This window comes from Mangifera indica, chromosome 12, assembly GCF_011075055.1.
Source record: "Mangifera indica cultivar Alphonso chromosome 12, CATAS_Mindica_2.1, whole genome shotgun sequence".
NCBI lineage: Eukaryota > Viridiplantae > Streptophyta > Magnoliopsida > Sapindales > Anacardiaceae > Mangifera > Mangifera indica.
Window position 1 is genome coordinate 15,913,857 of NC_058148.1, and position 15,878 is coordinate 15,929,734.

Here is a 15,878-nt window from a genome sequence, read left to right on the forward strand (position 1 = left end):
CGGTTAAGACAATACCTCGAATGTTGAGATGGAGAAGTTTAGAAGTTCCAAGCTGGGAGGACATGGATCGTATTTTAAACTCTTCTGAAGTAAGTTCTTATGCATCTCTTCATACTGTATTATTAGTTCATTTTAAACTTCCATTAATAAACTTGATTTGAATATCTTTAGGATGTTGTCACATCTCGTATGATTGCATCCAAAGTTGAGAGGCAATCATGGTATTACGAAGATGTTATAAATGACATTAATGATTTAGAAGAATCTGATACAACTCCTGATGCACCTTCATCCCCTCCAAACATCCAACCTGATGTAACATCCCCTCCAGACATCCTTTATGGCGTTACATCCCCTCCAGATATCCAACCTGCACCTTGGAGTACTCCTGTTCATAGGCGACGAAGTTCATTTATAAGTAGTCATGTGCCCTCGCCTCAACCGGCTGAAGAAACACATACTTGCAATATTCCAAGTGCATCTACTCGGATGGATAATGATAAATTTGATAGGCTTCAAGAGCTTCTACAAGGGTTTATGCAAAAAGTGGATGAACGACTTGAAAGCATTGATGAGCGACAAACACTACTTGAAGCACGTCAAATATCCATAGAAGCCAAATTGATCGAGCTTCAACATAAGCACCATTCAAACCCACCAAGCCCAACTGAAGTGGTATATATATATATATATATATATATATATATATATATATATATATAAACTATATTATGATATATTATATTTTTGAATAATTAAATGATGTTATTTTGGAAATTGATAAGTGTTTTGTTTTTTATTTTCAGGATGAGCTAACAGAAGTTCTGTTTGAGTATTTTGATCAGTTAGATACGGATATCCAACAAACAATGGATGTCACAAATAAAACTCAAACAGAGCATCGTTCCATTACTCGGAGGACATTACGTGGAAGGATAATGAAGAAGGGTAAAGCACTTCGGAGCCCATACACTGATCCTTTTGAACATCGTCGTGCACGGGTAGTGATAGGGGCATCCTGCAGAGAGGATATAACAAATCTTATGTGGGAATATTTGCAATGGTACGGAGACCCTCCCGAACCGGGATTGAGAAACACTTATTTATATGGGTCATGCGATAAAATAAAATGGTGGAAGCTATTATGTGAAGATAACCATTGGCTCATGGATCAGGTATATTAATCTTAAAAAGCCTGAAGTTACATTACTTTTATATTTTTTTTTTTTTATAATGTTTGCTAATCAGTTTAATATTATTTAACTTTTCAGCATATCGATAGTTATTTAGTGGTATTACGACATACATTTCCATCGGCTAAATGGACTTGTGTCAAAACTTTTTTTGATGGGTGGTTACCGCATATAATAAAAGAACGAGAAGATTATAAGTTAGATAATTATCGATGGCCACGATTATTATTAGATCCGATTGAAGGGATAAATGATTCAGACTTACATAGAGGTTATATCTCATGGGCTAACGTTGATCGGGTTTGTATTATGAATCTTGATATTTATATATTATTTTGATAAAATATATTAGATAAATTTTGACTGATGGTAATGAATTCATTTTATTACAGGTTTATATTCCGATCAATTATGAATCTCAACATTGGGCATGCGGTGAATTAGACTTAAATGCTTGGACTTTGACGGTGTATGATTCATCGAAAGCATTTTTTGACTCTACAGAGAAGTTCTTAGAGGCTATGAAACGTTATTCTTATCTTCCGTCTATTATTAATGCGACCAACTATTGGGAGTCACGAGGTCTTGAGCCAAAGTTAGAACCATTGACCATCACGAGATGCATAGATGTGCCACAACAAGGCACTGCCTCCGGTGACTGCGGGATATTCTCATTATTTATTTTAGAGTATCTCGCCACTGGCAGGAGATTAACTTTTAGGGCATCGAATGCTTCTGTCATGCGTTGTATGGTTGCATCCAGAATATGGAGGCATGGCGGGAATACAATTCTTTGATTTTTTGTATTATATATAAACATATGAATATGATTAATATGTTTTAGTCATATGCATATTTTGATTGATATGTTGATGTGGTTGGAATTTGGGTTGATGGATATATTGATGGATATATATATTTTGGAGTGCAGTTTCTTTTGGATTTGTTATATACAGATTGGCAATTGTTGAAAATACAAAGGAGATGCTGCCAAATTTTTTAAAAAATTTGGCCTAAATGATTCTGTTAATTTGATAAATTTGTATTCATATTATAATAAAAATTAAATAATACTTAATCACATATATATCATTCATATATTCAAAAATAAATATGCATAATGAAATTACTCATTCATTTTATAATAATATCAAAACATAAATATAAAATAAATATAAATCTTTTGACTTTAGACGGGGGTATCAATCAACCAACCTTTCATATTCAAAAAATGGCAGCCCATCTTCCACATTCTAAACACAATATTCTAAACACAATAACTATTTATCTGCTGTTCTTCATCTTTCAATATTCTATTAAATATTTAAAATTTTAAACTCAACTCCATACGCAAAAACATAATAATAATTGCGGCAATTTATTAGACCGTACCCTTTCAGCCATTTCCGCACCCTTTCAGCACTTGCCGCTGCACCTTTTCCGTAATTTTCACACCTTCCACGCACCCTTTCACGGTTTGCCGCACCCCTTTCCAAATTATCCACCATTTCCGCAGCCTTTCTCAAATTTCCGCTAAGTTTCTGCACCCCTTTCCAAATTAACGACCATTTCCGCACCTTTTCTCAATTTTTCCCAAGGTTTCAAAGCACCCCTTTCAAAATTCCTGCATCTCTTCAGCGCAATCTGTTTGAAAATAAAACGCACAAGGTATCGTTTTAAATATATCTATTATCTTTTATATATAAAAATCAATTATTTTATAAAAATAAAATTTAATCTATTTTTCATTACAGGTAATTTAAAGAAAAACGTATTATTTTTTATATATCCATTATTTTTTATATATAAGAATGAAATAATTTATAAATATTGATCTCTTTTTTAATTTATAAATTTTATTTATTTCAGATAATTTAATATTAATGATTTTATTGAAAAGTAATGAATTAATCGGCGGAACGTAAGCGTTGCGTTTGAAAAATCAGAAGAAGGGTATTTTTGGAATGAAATAGTTGGTTTGCTTAAAAAGGTAAAACGGAGTAATTGTTGTCGAAAAAGGTTTAAACGGGGATGCAGGTGCCTATTTTAATTAATATCTCGTTGTTATGCCCTACAAATCCATTCTGCTGTAATGCCACCATTCATTTCATACTCACCAACATGCCCATTTCATTCATTCAATTCCATGACTGATTAATTTTATAGCTGCTCTGCTTAAAATCCAATTATTATCAGAAAACAAATACATTCATTAACATAATTATCTTTTGTCTTTGTCCCACTCCTGACAAGACTTTTCCTCTATAATCACAAATGACATATTCATCCTTTCGGAATTGTCAAATTTACAATCAAATTCACAAGATGTCAAGATAAAAAGATTTTACAGCTGCCTCACTAATTCTGAATCTGCAGAGCACTTATGAACAAGAATTCACAATTTTCAGACAAAATGAACATTGATTATATATATTATATTAAAAACAATTTAAAAACAGAAAACAATATTCCACTCAACTTGGGAAGCCAAATATCAACTTTTAACTGCAACACCCTCCAGCTTGGGAACAAGGTCCACCTCTCCCTCTTGACGGCCCTGGAATTCATCCATATCCAACCTTTATTCCATATGACTGCACCCAAAATGAATGAAAAAAAAAAACAAATATTTAACACCATAAAAGCCTCTCATCCTCTCACTGCACCAGCCATGAGTCCTTTTACACTAAGCATTCAATCATCATTTTGCCAAGTCTCATTAAGTTTCAGGTTTTGCAAATTATTGTCATGATCATTCCAATTGCTCCTTGGACTACCATGAATCTACAACTGCTTACTACTAACTACTCACAACTTACAAAATGCAACAATAAAGGGAAATCTTAATGGTTTTTAACCATACCATAAAATTAACCAGCCATTGCGGCTTGATATAAGAAAGAAACAAGATTGTTTATGCATTTTAATAGCATCAAATCCAAGATTCTAAATGGTATTCCCCCAGAGGATGGAAGAAGATCCAAGGTCAAGCAGAGACCGCAAATTTAGCTCAAAATGGTGCAATATTGTTCACTGGTGAGCTAGGAAGTAAAAACTTATCACCCAAATACACCTAATGTAAGAGCTGCTTTCTGAAGCCACAAAAAATCAGTAAAATTGAGATCATAACCCACTTTTCCACTCCAAATTTCCTGTAAGACAACCACAGAAAACCAACTGACATGCATTTTCCTCCAACCACAGAAAATTGAGATCTAATAATGTTGATAATCAATCTTACAACTACTAATCTGAAAACTAGCCAAAAATTAAGATGTTATAATGAGGTAAGAACTGTAGTCTTCTTTGATAAGAAATATTAAAAACAATATTCAAGGAAACAAAAAAATTGTATTATCTTCAACATTTAAAATTAAAGCAGACGGGGTAAGAAAGCCATCCTCATTTGATACATCAAAAACTCCATCCACAATCTTCTTGCACATTGTTGCAGCAGTTTTTATAAATGCCTGCAAGTAAGATTATGTTGAGAAACAGAACAAGAGATTGAATCGGAACACCCATAATTAAAGATGACAACAACTTTGTTATAGTACATTCTCCAACATAAAAGAATGCCTCTTCAATATTTTGAGCAGTTGTTGCAGAGGCTTCCATGAAGATCAATCCATGATCCTTGGCAAACTGCTCACCTTCCACTGTGCTGACAGCCCTTCTATGAGCAAGATCACACTTGTTGCCAATAAGCATAACAGTCATGTTGGCATTTGCGTGCTGTCTAGCATCCTCTAGCCAACTCGTCAAGTGATTAAAAGTTTCCCTTTCGTCGAGACAACAATCAAAATTATAATTTGTGGCTAGTACATAACAACAACTAACAAAAGAAAACAAAAAACCCAATACATTAAAATTCCATCCTCTGAGAACTATCTTTGTTTATTATTTGAAAAGTTAAATTCAATTGGTTACCTGGTAACATCATAGACAAGTAAAGCACCAGCTGCGCCTCTATAATAAGACCTGGTAATAGATCTGAAGGATTCTTGACCGGCCTGTCAAACTTCAGAAAGAGAATATATGAAACAAATAAGATAGGCATTGAAAATAGATTTCTAATTGATGAAACTGAAAAGGAAAATAAATAGAGAGAAACCGTGTCCCAAATTTGGAGCTTGATAGATTTGTTATCAATGGTGATCATTCTGGCCACAAATTCAACACTAATAGTGAGGTCATGAACGGGCTGAAAGCGCTTGTCAGTGAACTGTAAGAGAAGACATGATTTGCCAACTCCTACGATGGAGACTTGATTAAAACGAGTAATGGAAACCTTACGTTGAAAAGTGAATAAATTAAAAAGAAAATGCAAATAGAATTACCAGTATCGCCAATGACGATATACTTGAAGAGATAGGTGAAAAACATGTCTGATTTGTGAAAAAGAAGAAAAGAAAAGCGAAGTTGGGTTTTGTTTATACGTTTTCTGCACCACAATTACAAGCCATATGGTATCATCTTTAATGTTTATATTTTGCCAACTTATCCATGGCCAACCGAACAAGTATAGTTAAAGTGAGATGAAAAATAAATAATCTCTTATGATATATGATACTACATAATGCACAGCTAAGCTAAGTATCCTAAATACATACATACATACATACATACATACATACACATATATATACATACATATATCCTACAGTAATATCATACAACCCCCAAAAGGACAGAACAATATCCCAAGAATTGACTGTGGAGGGAATTGTTAGCGTGAGAAGATTGTCTTCATCATTGAATTTGAATTCCTGAATTTTTATATTTACTCAACAAGAATTTGGCTTTCTATTGGAGTATGCTCCAAACCTCCCTTCTCCCTTTCCTTTGATCAGTATTCTACTATTAGACGATGAATCACTTATCATCTCCACTGACTCCACTGCTCCTCCTGAATTGTACATATTCATCCACCCAATTGGAGCAAATTCAATCCCTTGTTTGTAATCCTGATCAATTAATAATTCTTCATTATATATGCAACCTTTCAGAATTTAGCAAGTTCGATAGATATTTCTGAGCAAAGCTAACCAACCAACCTTTATTGGACACACAGTCAACACATCACATTGCATTACTTTTAATGTGACATCAAAGGTTTTTGCTGAGATAATCGAATTAGACTCCCTGAAATGCTAAATACAATGATTAACCAATTATTCTTATATATTTCCATATGTTGAATTCACTTGTTGTGAGATTAAGTTTACCTGAGTTGAAGAAAGAAACTGCACAATCTCCTGTCCAATGCTTCCCAGAAACTTCTTCAAAGTACTCAACATCAGTGGGAGATACCTGCCTAGAAATCTCTGAAACTATGTGTCTCATCTGTTTTTTTCATACAATACCAAGTTCCTGCTCCTTGGCAGTTGAAGACACCAACAACTCTCGTACACGCGTTTAAATTCCAAATTCTCAGAAGACTAGTACATGTAAAGATGCACAAAATGTGTTTAAGAAAGACAACTCAAAATTCTTACAATTGAAATGAGAGGGACTACCTCTTCCCATCCATTACTGGATCATTGAATAAACAATCACATGATGGCCTTCCAGGGTACTTAGCTCTAAGGACTGATCCATCAGGAAGTACAAGCTTTTTCAGTATATTGAAGTCATGCTTGCCTGGTTCATCACTGATATTAGAAAGTACAGGATCAATCTCTGTCCCACAAAAATAAGAAAATAAACTATTGTTCCATCTGTTTTGATAATCTTTAGGCTTTTTCTAAGGAATTCTTCTTACCTAACATAAACTCCACAGTCACCCACAGCTCTAGCAACAGCATGAAACTCAGCTGCATAATGGAGGCTCTGAAATTTTTCAAAGAAGTCTATCAAAAACCAAAAGGGATAAAAGAGTAAATATGAATAAAGAGAAGGCAATGACATACGTAGAACATGTCCCAATCAGGGACAAAAACTTCACCGAGAAATATGCTGTTAAAAGCCACATCAGCTTGTGCAAGGTCTGTGTTGTAGGATTTTTTGGGTAATAATCATCGGATGCTCGTGTAACAACACTTTCTTTTGAACTGAAATGAAAAAGAGTAAAATTAAATATGCAGGATGATGTTGCTATCCTTTGTGGTTCATTATAAAACAGAGATGATGCCTAGTACATTAACATGGGTCCATGTTTACTAATTTATGAAGATGAAATATGAATTTTAGCGCAACACTGCAAAGCATTATTCAAGGGCATAAAATAAATGATATACTGCTAAATGGTGTCAGTGCTCTGGCCCATGCAACAGATGATGCTGTTGTCCTGGAAGTTGGTTACAATGGACTCTTCAGGTGCTTGTTCGAACTGTCTAGTAAGTGTAACTCTACCTCCTAAACCAGTGCTAACGGTTTCAAGAATATTCTGAACATCAACTTTGACTCCATCCACCTCCTGGGAAACAAGATACTTGTGTAGATCATCATAAAACTAAGATGCTTTAGACGGATCAATTATACCAACTCCATACATCTCCATGGAATCCATAGCTCCATCCGTCATATTTGATAAATTCCCCGGTGACTGGACTGTGTATTTCAACTGTGAATTATACTTTTTAGTTTCTGCAGCATTTGGAGCAAGCCCTCCCCAATACCCCATCAGGGCATGCCACACATAGACATACCTGCAAGATCAAAATTTGATTTGGAAGATTAGATCTCCTGAATTTTGCAATTGTACTTAATGTAACTTTCAGTAATAACCAATAAGATAGACACCAAGTTGGTACGAGCAAATATGGAATATCTTAGATTAGCATCAATTATGGATTTAAACATGTAGAGGAGGGTTTTAGGAGGCTTACTTGAGGCTGAAAGTCTTTCTAATATCCAGAACAAAATCCTTTAGACCACTTGCCTCACTTTGAAACTTGGTGTTTTCTTTGATGCTGATTAATCTACCACCAAATCTGCAGTTGGAAGGAAATCACGGACTTGTCTCTGCCTTCTTTCACGATGAACTAGCAGAAAGATGATAACTTACTGTGACCCTTCAACAATTGGCTCCCTTGTTTTTTTGGAACTCATTAGTGGTGTCTTGCCAACCATCATCTATTATCAAAAACTTCGCTGGAGTGCCTAGCTCTGATAAACTGAGAGAGAAAATTTGAGAATGTTATGAAAATAAGTCCTTGAGGGCATAACATAGCTCTTGCGTAGACTCAAAGTGAAGCAATTTGGAACTTATCAGCCTTAAAAAAATACTAAATTATCTTTCAGAGTGGGTAAAAGATAAGATTAATTTTAAAATTTCTGGCTCATCCATCAAAAGCAGAGAAAGTATTTAGAAGTTAGTATATAAGGTAAGCAGTCGAATGCCTACATTACTAAAAATCTTTAAATACACAAGTGAACAGTCAGGAAATTGAAATTATGAAAATTGTATTCTCTTGTCAATTTGATAGGCATTGCTCTCTCTTTGAGAAATCATGCATGATAAACTAGACTAACTTCTTTAGGCCACCTTTAATTCCCTTAGGGTTCACTTCTGTATAAAAAGCATCCCAGGTGCACCAACCAAACCAATCTAACATTCCTGGCATCTGCATTGACGAATTATGTATGAAAACATTAGTTATTCCGAGAATATTCTCCAGGTCTGCTGGATCTTGCTCGTAGGCTGACTTACCTGTTCTGTTTCTCGATGTGCAAATGTTTCGAAGTGCTTCTCCAAAATCCTGCATTGTGTTGCAAACTGAATGAAATGAGTCAGAAATGCAGAAGCAGGGTGTTTAGAAGGAATGTTGTGTACAAAAGTCATTGAATAAAGCGTGGGTGCAAGAATTAGTGGGATTCCAATACGACGTCGTTCTATTCTAATTCATTTGTAATAAACATTAGTGTTATGCTGTCGTTTTAATTGGATTGGAAATAAGCTGTCATTCAATTCCATTTTATGTATACTGTCATTTCATTGTAGAAGTTTGTTTTAAAAAGAAGGGAAATAATATTGGCGGGAGAACCCTTGCAAATGTTTCGTGAATCTTCTTTTTCAAACTCTGTAATTCTTGTTCTTGATTCAACTTCTCTACAATTCTCGTTCTTGTTCTTGAGTTTTAGCGGCGACACGGATCATTGGTATTAGAGCTTGTTCCTGGCTATGGCAAACGACACTCGGTTTCAAGAACTAAGAAAGGAAGTAGCGCAGATGATCTCACAATCGGTGTTGGAGTTGGAGCAACGTCAACAAGATCGTCTCCAAGAATCACAAGATAAGATGCAACAGTCTATAGAGGATTTGAAGAAACTGATTAGCGGTATTAGTCTTCAATAGGCAGCAGTAGTATCGCAGTTAACCATGAGGCAAGACGAAGGAACCTCCAAATCGGCTCAAGAGCCTCGACACCAATGGGAAAGGCAAACGTGTATAGATTTTTCACATTTTAACGGCGAGTATTTCAATCATTAGATTGTAAAGGCGGAATACTACTTTGAAATCGATAATACGTTGAATGAAGATTGTATTAAAATTGCAGGGTTACACTGAGAAGGTCGCGCAATTCAGTGGCAACAAGGTTTTATTAGATCAAGAAACTTAGCTTCAATGGATTGGGAGGAGTATGCAGCTGCCATGAGAGCAAGATTTGGATGCTATGGTTACGATGATCCGCTGTCTCATTTGAAGAACCTTAAGCAAGTAAGCTCTCTGTAGCAATACATGCATGTTTTTGATGAGTTGTATCCTAGGACAAGAATTAGGGAAGATCAAGCATTAAGTTTTTTCATATCAGGGCTAGTGGATTCCCTATAGATGCCTGTAAGAATGTTTAAACCAAAAATTGTGAATGAAGCCTATTATTTAGCTAAATTGCAGGAAATTACAGTAGCCTCCATTAAAGATCAACCTAGGCCAGTAACTAAGAAATACCTCCTACAACGAGATCAGCAAGTAGCAATTATGCAGGAAATAGTTTGCAGCCCCAGCCTAGTAACTATGCTGGTCTGTTACCAACCCTTTCTATTCCTAAGTTACCACAGACCATGCCTTCGAAGTAAGCCACAAGTAAGATTTTCGACGAGAAGAGAGCTAAAGGAATATGTTTTTGGTGCGATGAGAAGTTTATTCCAGTGCATAAATGTAGGAAGAAGCAGACGTCTGTTATTTAGCTTCATGTCGAAACAGAAGGTAATGAAGAAAGGGAGATAGTTAGTGGAGTGGGGGAACAACCTCATTCTAGTGAAGAGCATGGGTTATTGCAACTATCTCTTCAAGCTTTGAATGGTAATAGGGGAGCAAAAACCATGAGACTACGTGGCTTACATGAGAAAAGGACATTATATATCTTGATTGACTCAGGAAGCACATATAATTTTTTAAGTTAAGGTACTGTTCAGAGGCTAGGATTGGTTATTAAGGAGGTTGCTGGAGTGTATGTAACAGTGGCTAATGGTCAAGAGTTATGGTGTAAAGGCATGTGTGAAGGGCTAGAGGTGAAGGTGCAAGGACAAGTTTTATTGGTGGATGTTTATACCCTGCCTCTCAGAAGTTATGACTTGATTTTAAGCACACAATGGTTAGTGGGGTTGGGAGACATAGTTTGGAATTTTGAAGATTTGACAATGAAGTTTTTTGCGGGAAGCCGATATTACTTACTGCAAGGTGAGAGATAAAGGGGTGAGTATAATTAATAGAGATAAGCTTTGTCGCCTGCTTTGTAAACTGCCTTAGTTAACTTCTATACAATTAGTTTGGACTGCTAGAGAAGACAACAAGATGCAACTCTATGATTTGAAGGTTATGGGAACCCTTGCAGCTAGTGCATAGCTTGCACTTGAACAATTATTGGACAACTACAAAGGGATCTTCAAGGAACCAAAAGGTTTACCACCAGTAAGGTTTTATGACCACTAAATTATGCTTAAAGAATGAGCACAACCTATTAATTTGAAACCATATAGGTATGAAGGTCTTCAAAAGGATGTGATTGAAAAAATGGTGGCTGAAATGTTGGAATCAGGGGTAATAAAGAACAACAGCAGTCCTTACTCCAGCCCGGTGGTTTTAGTAAAGAAAAAAGATGACACATGAAGGATGTGCATTAATTATAGGGCATTGAATCAGTTTACAATTAAAGATAGATACCTTATTCCATTAATTGAGGAGCTTCTTGATAAGTTGGGAGGAGCTGTTATCTTTTCAAAGATTGATTTACGTTTTGGATATTGGCAAATTCGCATGCATCCTTCATCCATAGAGAAGACTGCTTTTAAAACACATGAGGGGCATTATGAATTTCTAGTAATGCCATTTGGCTTTACTAGTGCGCCCTCTACTTTTCAAAGGGTTATGAATTATATTTTCAAACCTCAATTAAGGAAGTTTGTTCTTGTTTTCTTTGATGATATTCTCATCTACAACAAAGACAAAGAAGAGCCTTTAAGGCATTTGGAAACGGTGTTGCAGTTATTGGAGAAACATCAACTATTTGCCAAGAGGAGCAAATACACCTTTAGAGCTTCACATGTAGAGTATTTAGGCTACATCATTAGTCAAGAAGAAGTCACTACAAACCCAAAAAAGGTTCAAGCCATTAAAGATTGGCCTCTGCCGAAAAATCAGAAGCAATTACGTGGCTTTTTGGGACTATCAGGCTACTATAGAAGATTCATCAAAGGATATGGCCATATAGCTCAACCTCTTACTGAGTTGTTAAAGAAGGAGGCTTTCATGTGGACTGCAACTACTTAAGAATCTTTTGAACAAGTCAAACAATGTTTATGTGCCGCAACAGTATTGGCTCTGCTTGATTTGAGACAAGAATTTCAAATTGAAACTGATGCTTCCAGCAAGGGTATAAGTGTTGTTTTACTACAGAAAGACCACCCCATAGCCTATATAAGTAAGACTCTATCTCCACGTAACCAGATGTTATTAGTATATGAGAGGGAGATATTAGCTATTCTGTTTGCTGTAAGGAAATGAGAGCACTACTTGTGCAACCAGCATTTCGTTATTAAAACTGATCATCAGTCTCTCAAATATTTGCTAGAACAAAAACTGACCACCCCTTCGCAGTAGGCATGGATCACCAAGCTTTTGTAGCTCGATTATGACATCATTTATAAGAAGGGGAAGGATAATGTTATAGATGACGCTTTGTCACGAGTTCCTGGTGGAGAATTTAACCAATTAATGACTAAGGTCATACCTGAAGAACTGATTCATAAGATTCAGGAAGGCTGGCAGCAAGATTCTCATCTGAAGGCTATCATTGCTACTAAAGAGAAGGATTCAACAGTTTATAGCAAGTATGATTGGATTAATAGGTAGTTGAGGAGGAATAGGAAATTAGTAGTGGTTGCAGACCCTCAGTTGCAAAAATAGTTACTGTTCTTGTTCCATGATTCTGCATTAGGTGGTCATTCAAGGGTCACTATTACAATGAAGAAGTTAGCAGCCTTGGTTTATTGGTAGGGAATGTGGAAATCAATTAGGAATTACATAAGGGGTTGTCCCATATGTTAACAATATAAGCTTGAACATGTGGCTTCTCTAGGACTTTTACAAGCTCTTCCAATTCCTGTCGACGTGTTTACAGACTTGACTATGGATTTTGTAGAGGGTCTCCCAAAATCTCAAGGCAAATTTGTCATTTTTGCGGTCGTTGATAGACTCACAAAGTACGCCCATTTCATGCCTCTCAGTCATTCATTCACGATGCAGGCAGTGGCTTAAATGTTTCTTAATCATGTTTATAAATTGCATGGCAACCTACAGACTATAGTTAGTGATCGGGGAATGGTTTTCCTTAGTAGATTCTGGTAGGAGCTCTTTAAATCGCAAGGTGTTGAATTACGATTTTCGACAGCTTACCATCCTTAGACGGACGACCAATCTGAGGTAGTTAATCAATGTTTGAAAGGATATTTACGTTGCATGGCAGGGGAGCTGCCCCATACATGGCTTTATTGGTTACCTCTTACTGAGTTTTGGTATAATACCAACTATCACTCTAGTATTGCGATGTCGCCATTCGAAGCTCTTTACGGATATTCTCCTCCAATTCACATTCCTTATTTTGCTAAGGATTCAGATGTGCTTGCAGTTGATGCTATGTTACAGGCCAGAGAGACTACCATTCAGATACTCAAGTGCAATCTTTTGAAGGCTCAGCATCGAATGAAGTTATTGGTTGACAGTAAGCATTCAGAAAGGAAGTTCAGTGTTGGGGACTTGGTTTATGTCAAGTTGCAACCTTATAGGCAGATTACTATGCACCAAGGGAATGCCAAGTTTCAGCCTACCTACTTTGGACCCTTCCCTATTATTGAGCAGATTGGTGTAGTAGCTTATAGATTGCAATTACCACCAGAGGCCTTGATTCACAATGTTTTTCATGTTTCATTGCTGCGTTCGGCATATACGCGAGTGCATGCCTTTCCTACTTTGCCTCCAGATTACACCTCTCACAGGTGGCCTCAAGCCATTCTTGATAGGAAGTTGGTGCGTCGTGGAACGAGTCCAATAGTGAAGTTACTTGTTCATTGGCAAGGTGAGTCCCCAACTTCAGCCACATGGGAGTTTGCAGACACAATTTGACAACAATTTCCTTCGTTCTCCCTTGAGGACCAGGAAGCTAAAGAGGGGGAATTGTTACAAACTGAATGAAATGAGTCAAAAGTGCAGAAGTAGAGTGTTTAGAAGGAATGTTGTGTACATAAGTCATTGAATAAAGCGTGGGTGCAAGAATTAGTGGGATTCCAATATGACGTCGTTCCATTCTAATTCATTTGTAATAAGCATTAGTGTTACACTGTCATTTTAATTGGATTGGAAATAAGCTGTCATTTAATTCTATTTTATGTACACTGTCATTTCATTATAGAAGTTAGTTTTAAAAAGAAGGGAAATAATATTGGCGGGAGAACCGTTGTAAGTGTTTCGTGAATCTTCCTTTTCAAACTCTCTGTAATTCTTGTTCTTGATTCAACTTCTCTACAATTCTTGTTCTTGTTCTTGAGTTTTAGCTGCGGCACGCATCACATTGACCCCAACTACAGGAAAATGTCAATAAGTTATAAGCCCAACTAATAAATAATAATCTTTTATTTTTCTTTATTAGAAAAGAAAAAAAAGAAAAAAGGGAACGAGGAAAGACTACATGGGAAATCCAAGAAGCTAGCTTGCTATGATCTCATATGGCTTCAATCTAATCAGCTGCTATATATGCATAAGTGAGATGCCAGCGACAAGGACAATAACTGTGTTTAGAACTTCTGAATCTATGTAACTTGCAACTTAAAGTTTGCTCAGAAAGCTGACCTACTTCATAGATTCCTTCACCAAATCAAATGGATGGTCTCCAAAGTTAACAAAAACTGCTTGGAGGGATTCTGAGGTAACTACTGCTGGGCCACCTACGGAAGTGCACAATAAAGCAACATCAATGGACTAACAAACAACAGAAACAGATAAGAGCAAGTTCTTAAGTAGGAACAGAATTGTTTACTCAGTACTCATGTTGCCACAGTTCTACGCAAAGTAAATTCTATACATACAAGCTCTTGTACAGTTTATGTTTTGTTCTATAGTAAAAAATGTTAAGACAGAATCATCAACATCAAGCATAAATTTTCAGAGTTGAATCCTTTTAGCTTCACTCCTATTTCTTTGGAGTGAGGATAAATTCTTTGATGTTTAATTTCTGAAACTTACCACTCTCAACACAAAGCTCAAGCTCATCTAATGAGTTCCCCTGGAGACTGCTTCTAAATTCACCATCTAGCACGGGCAAGAAAAGAATATAGGAAGTAGAATCATTGGACGCATCAGAAGATGGTTCTCCCCCTGCTTCAAGAAGTAGCATCTGAGTTTCAGAAGGGATGTCACTTCCTGAATTCCCCATCCTCGGTATCATCCGCCAAATTTTAAATCTAAATATACATAGCTATCTGACATCCCTGCATCACACAAATGGAGACAAGGGTCAGTTAAATAAAACCTTAACACGCAACAAAACAAGACAAAAACTTACTGAATGATTGCAAGCTTGAAAACATGTCGTGCACGGTTCTCTGTGGAAGTAGCACCCGCGAATGCTGATGTATTGTTGTATGGAATGACAAATACATTAACAGGCACACCTGTCAAAACACTTTTGCCATTTACACAGAGATTTCCTTCTTTCAGGACAGGTCTTGCACCAATAAACATAGAATGTTTCCATCTTTTTTGGCATTTGAAAACGACTTCTGCCTTTGATTGTTGGAAGTGGCTAAGAATGATGAAGGCAATGGTCGTGAATTGAGTGTAGCAGGTGTAGAGAAAATATTCATAGCGGAGGATTGAATCATCATAGCTTTAAGTTTAGAAGGAATTTATAAATAATTTATTTGATGGACCGTTAAAAACAGTTAGAAATGGGAAATGATATAGATGAGACATGGTAATGAAGATATCTGATGTGAGTTGGTTCCCAATTGATAAAAAAGATGATGAGCTTTAGGCTTTGCGGCAACATTTACTCTGTGCATCTATTATTCTCTGTTAAGTCGTTTTCAATCCTCTATGGGTTTAATGTAAATATCTTCTCATTTTTCTCAGGACAACTATATCCTTTCAACTAACATCTCATTGCAACAACAATTCAGCCGTGGACATGTCTACGCAGTAATATATGTTTCAATTTAACCGTCTTCTCGATTCCAGTAAAGTAATTA

At 36.2% G+C, this 15,878-nt stretch overlaps 1 protein-coding gene and 1 pseudogene across 1 annotated transcript; both read right to left on the reverse strand.

The window, feature by feature from the left end:
- Positions 1-3,757: 3,757 nt before the first annotated feature.
- On the reverse strand, positions 3,758-5,579 carry LOC123193751 (ras-related protein RABB1c-like). The gene is made up of 6 exons (XM_044606838.1): positions 5,534-5,579; positions 5,308-5,447; positions 5,124-5,206; positions 4,773-4,974; positions 4,597-4,663; positions 3,758-3,789 (listed from the first exon to the last, which is right to left on the reverse strand). The coding sequence occupies exons 1-6, from the start codon at positions 5,577-5,579 to the stop codon at positions 3,758-3,760; spliced, it is 570 nt and encodes a 189-aa protein (XP_044462773.1).
- Positions 5,580-5,750: 171 nt separating this feature from the next.
- LOC123192155 lies at positions 5,751-15,372 on the reverse strand (annotated as a pseudogene).
- Between the last annotated feature and the right edge of the window lie 506 nt (positions 15,373-15,878).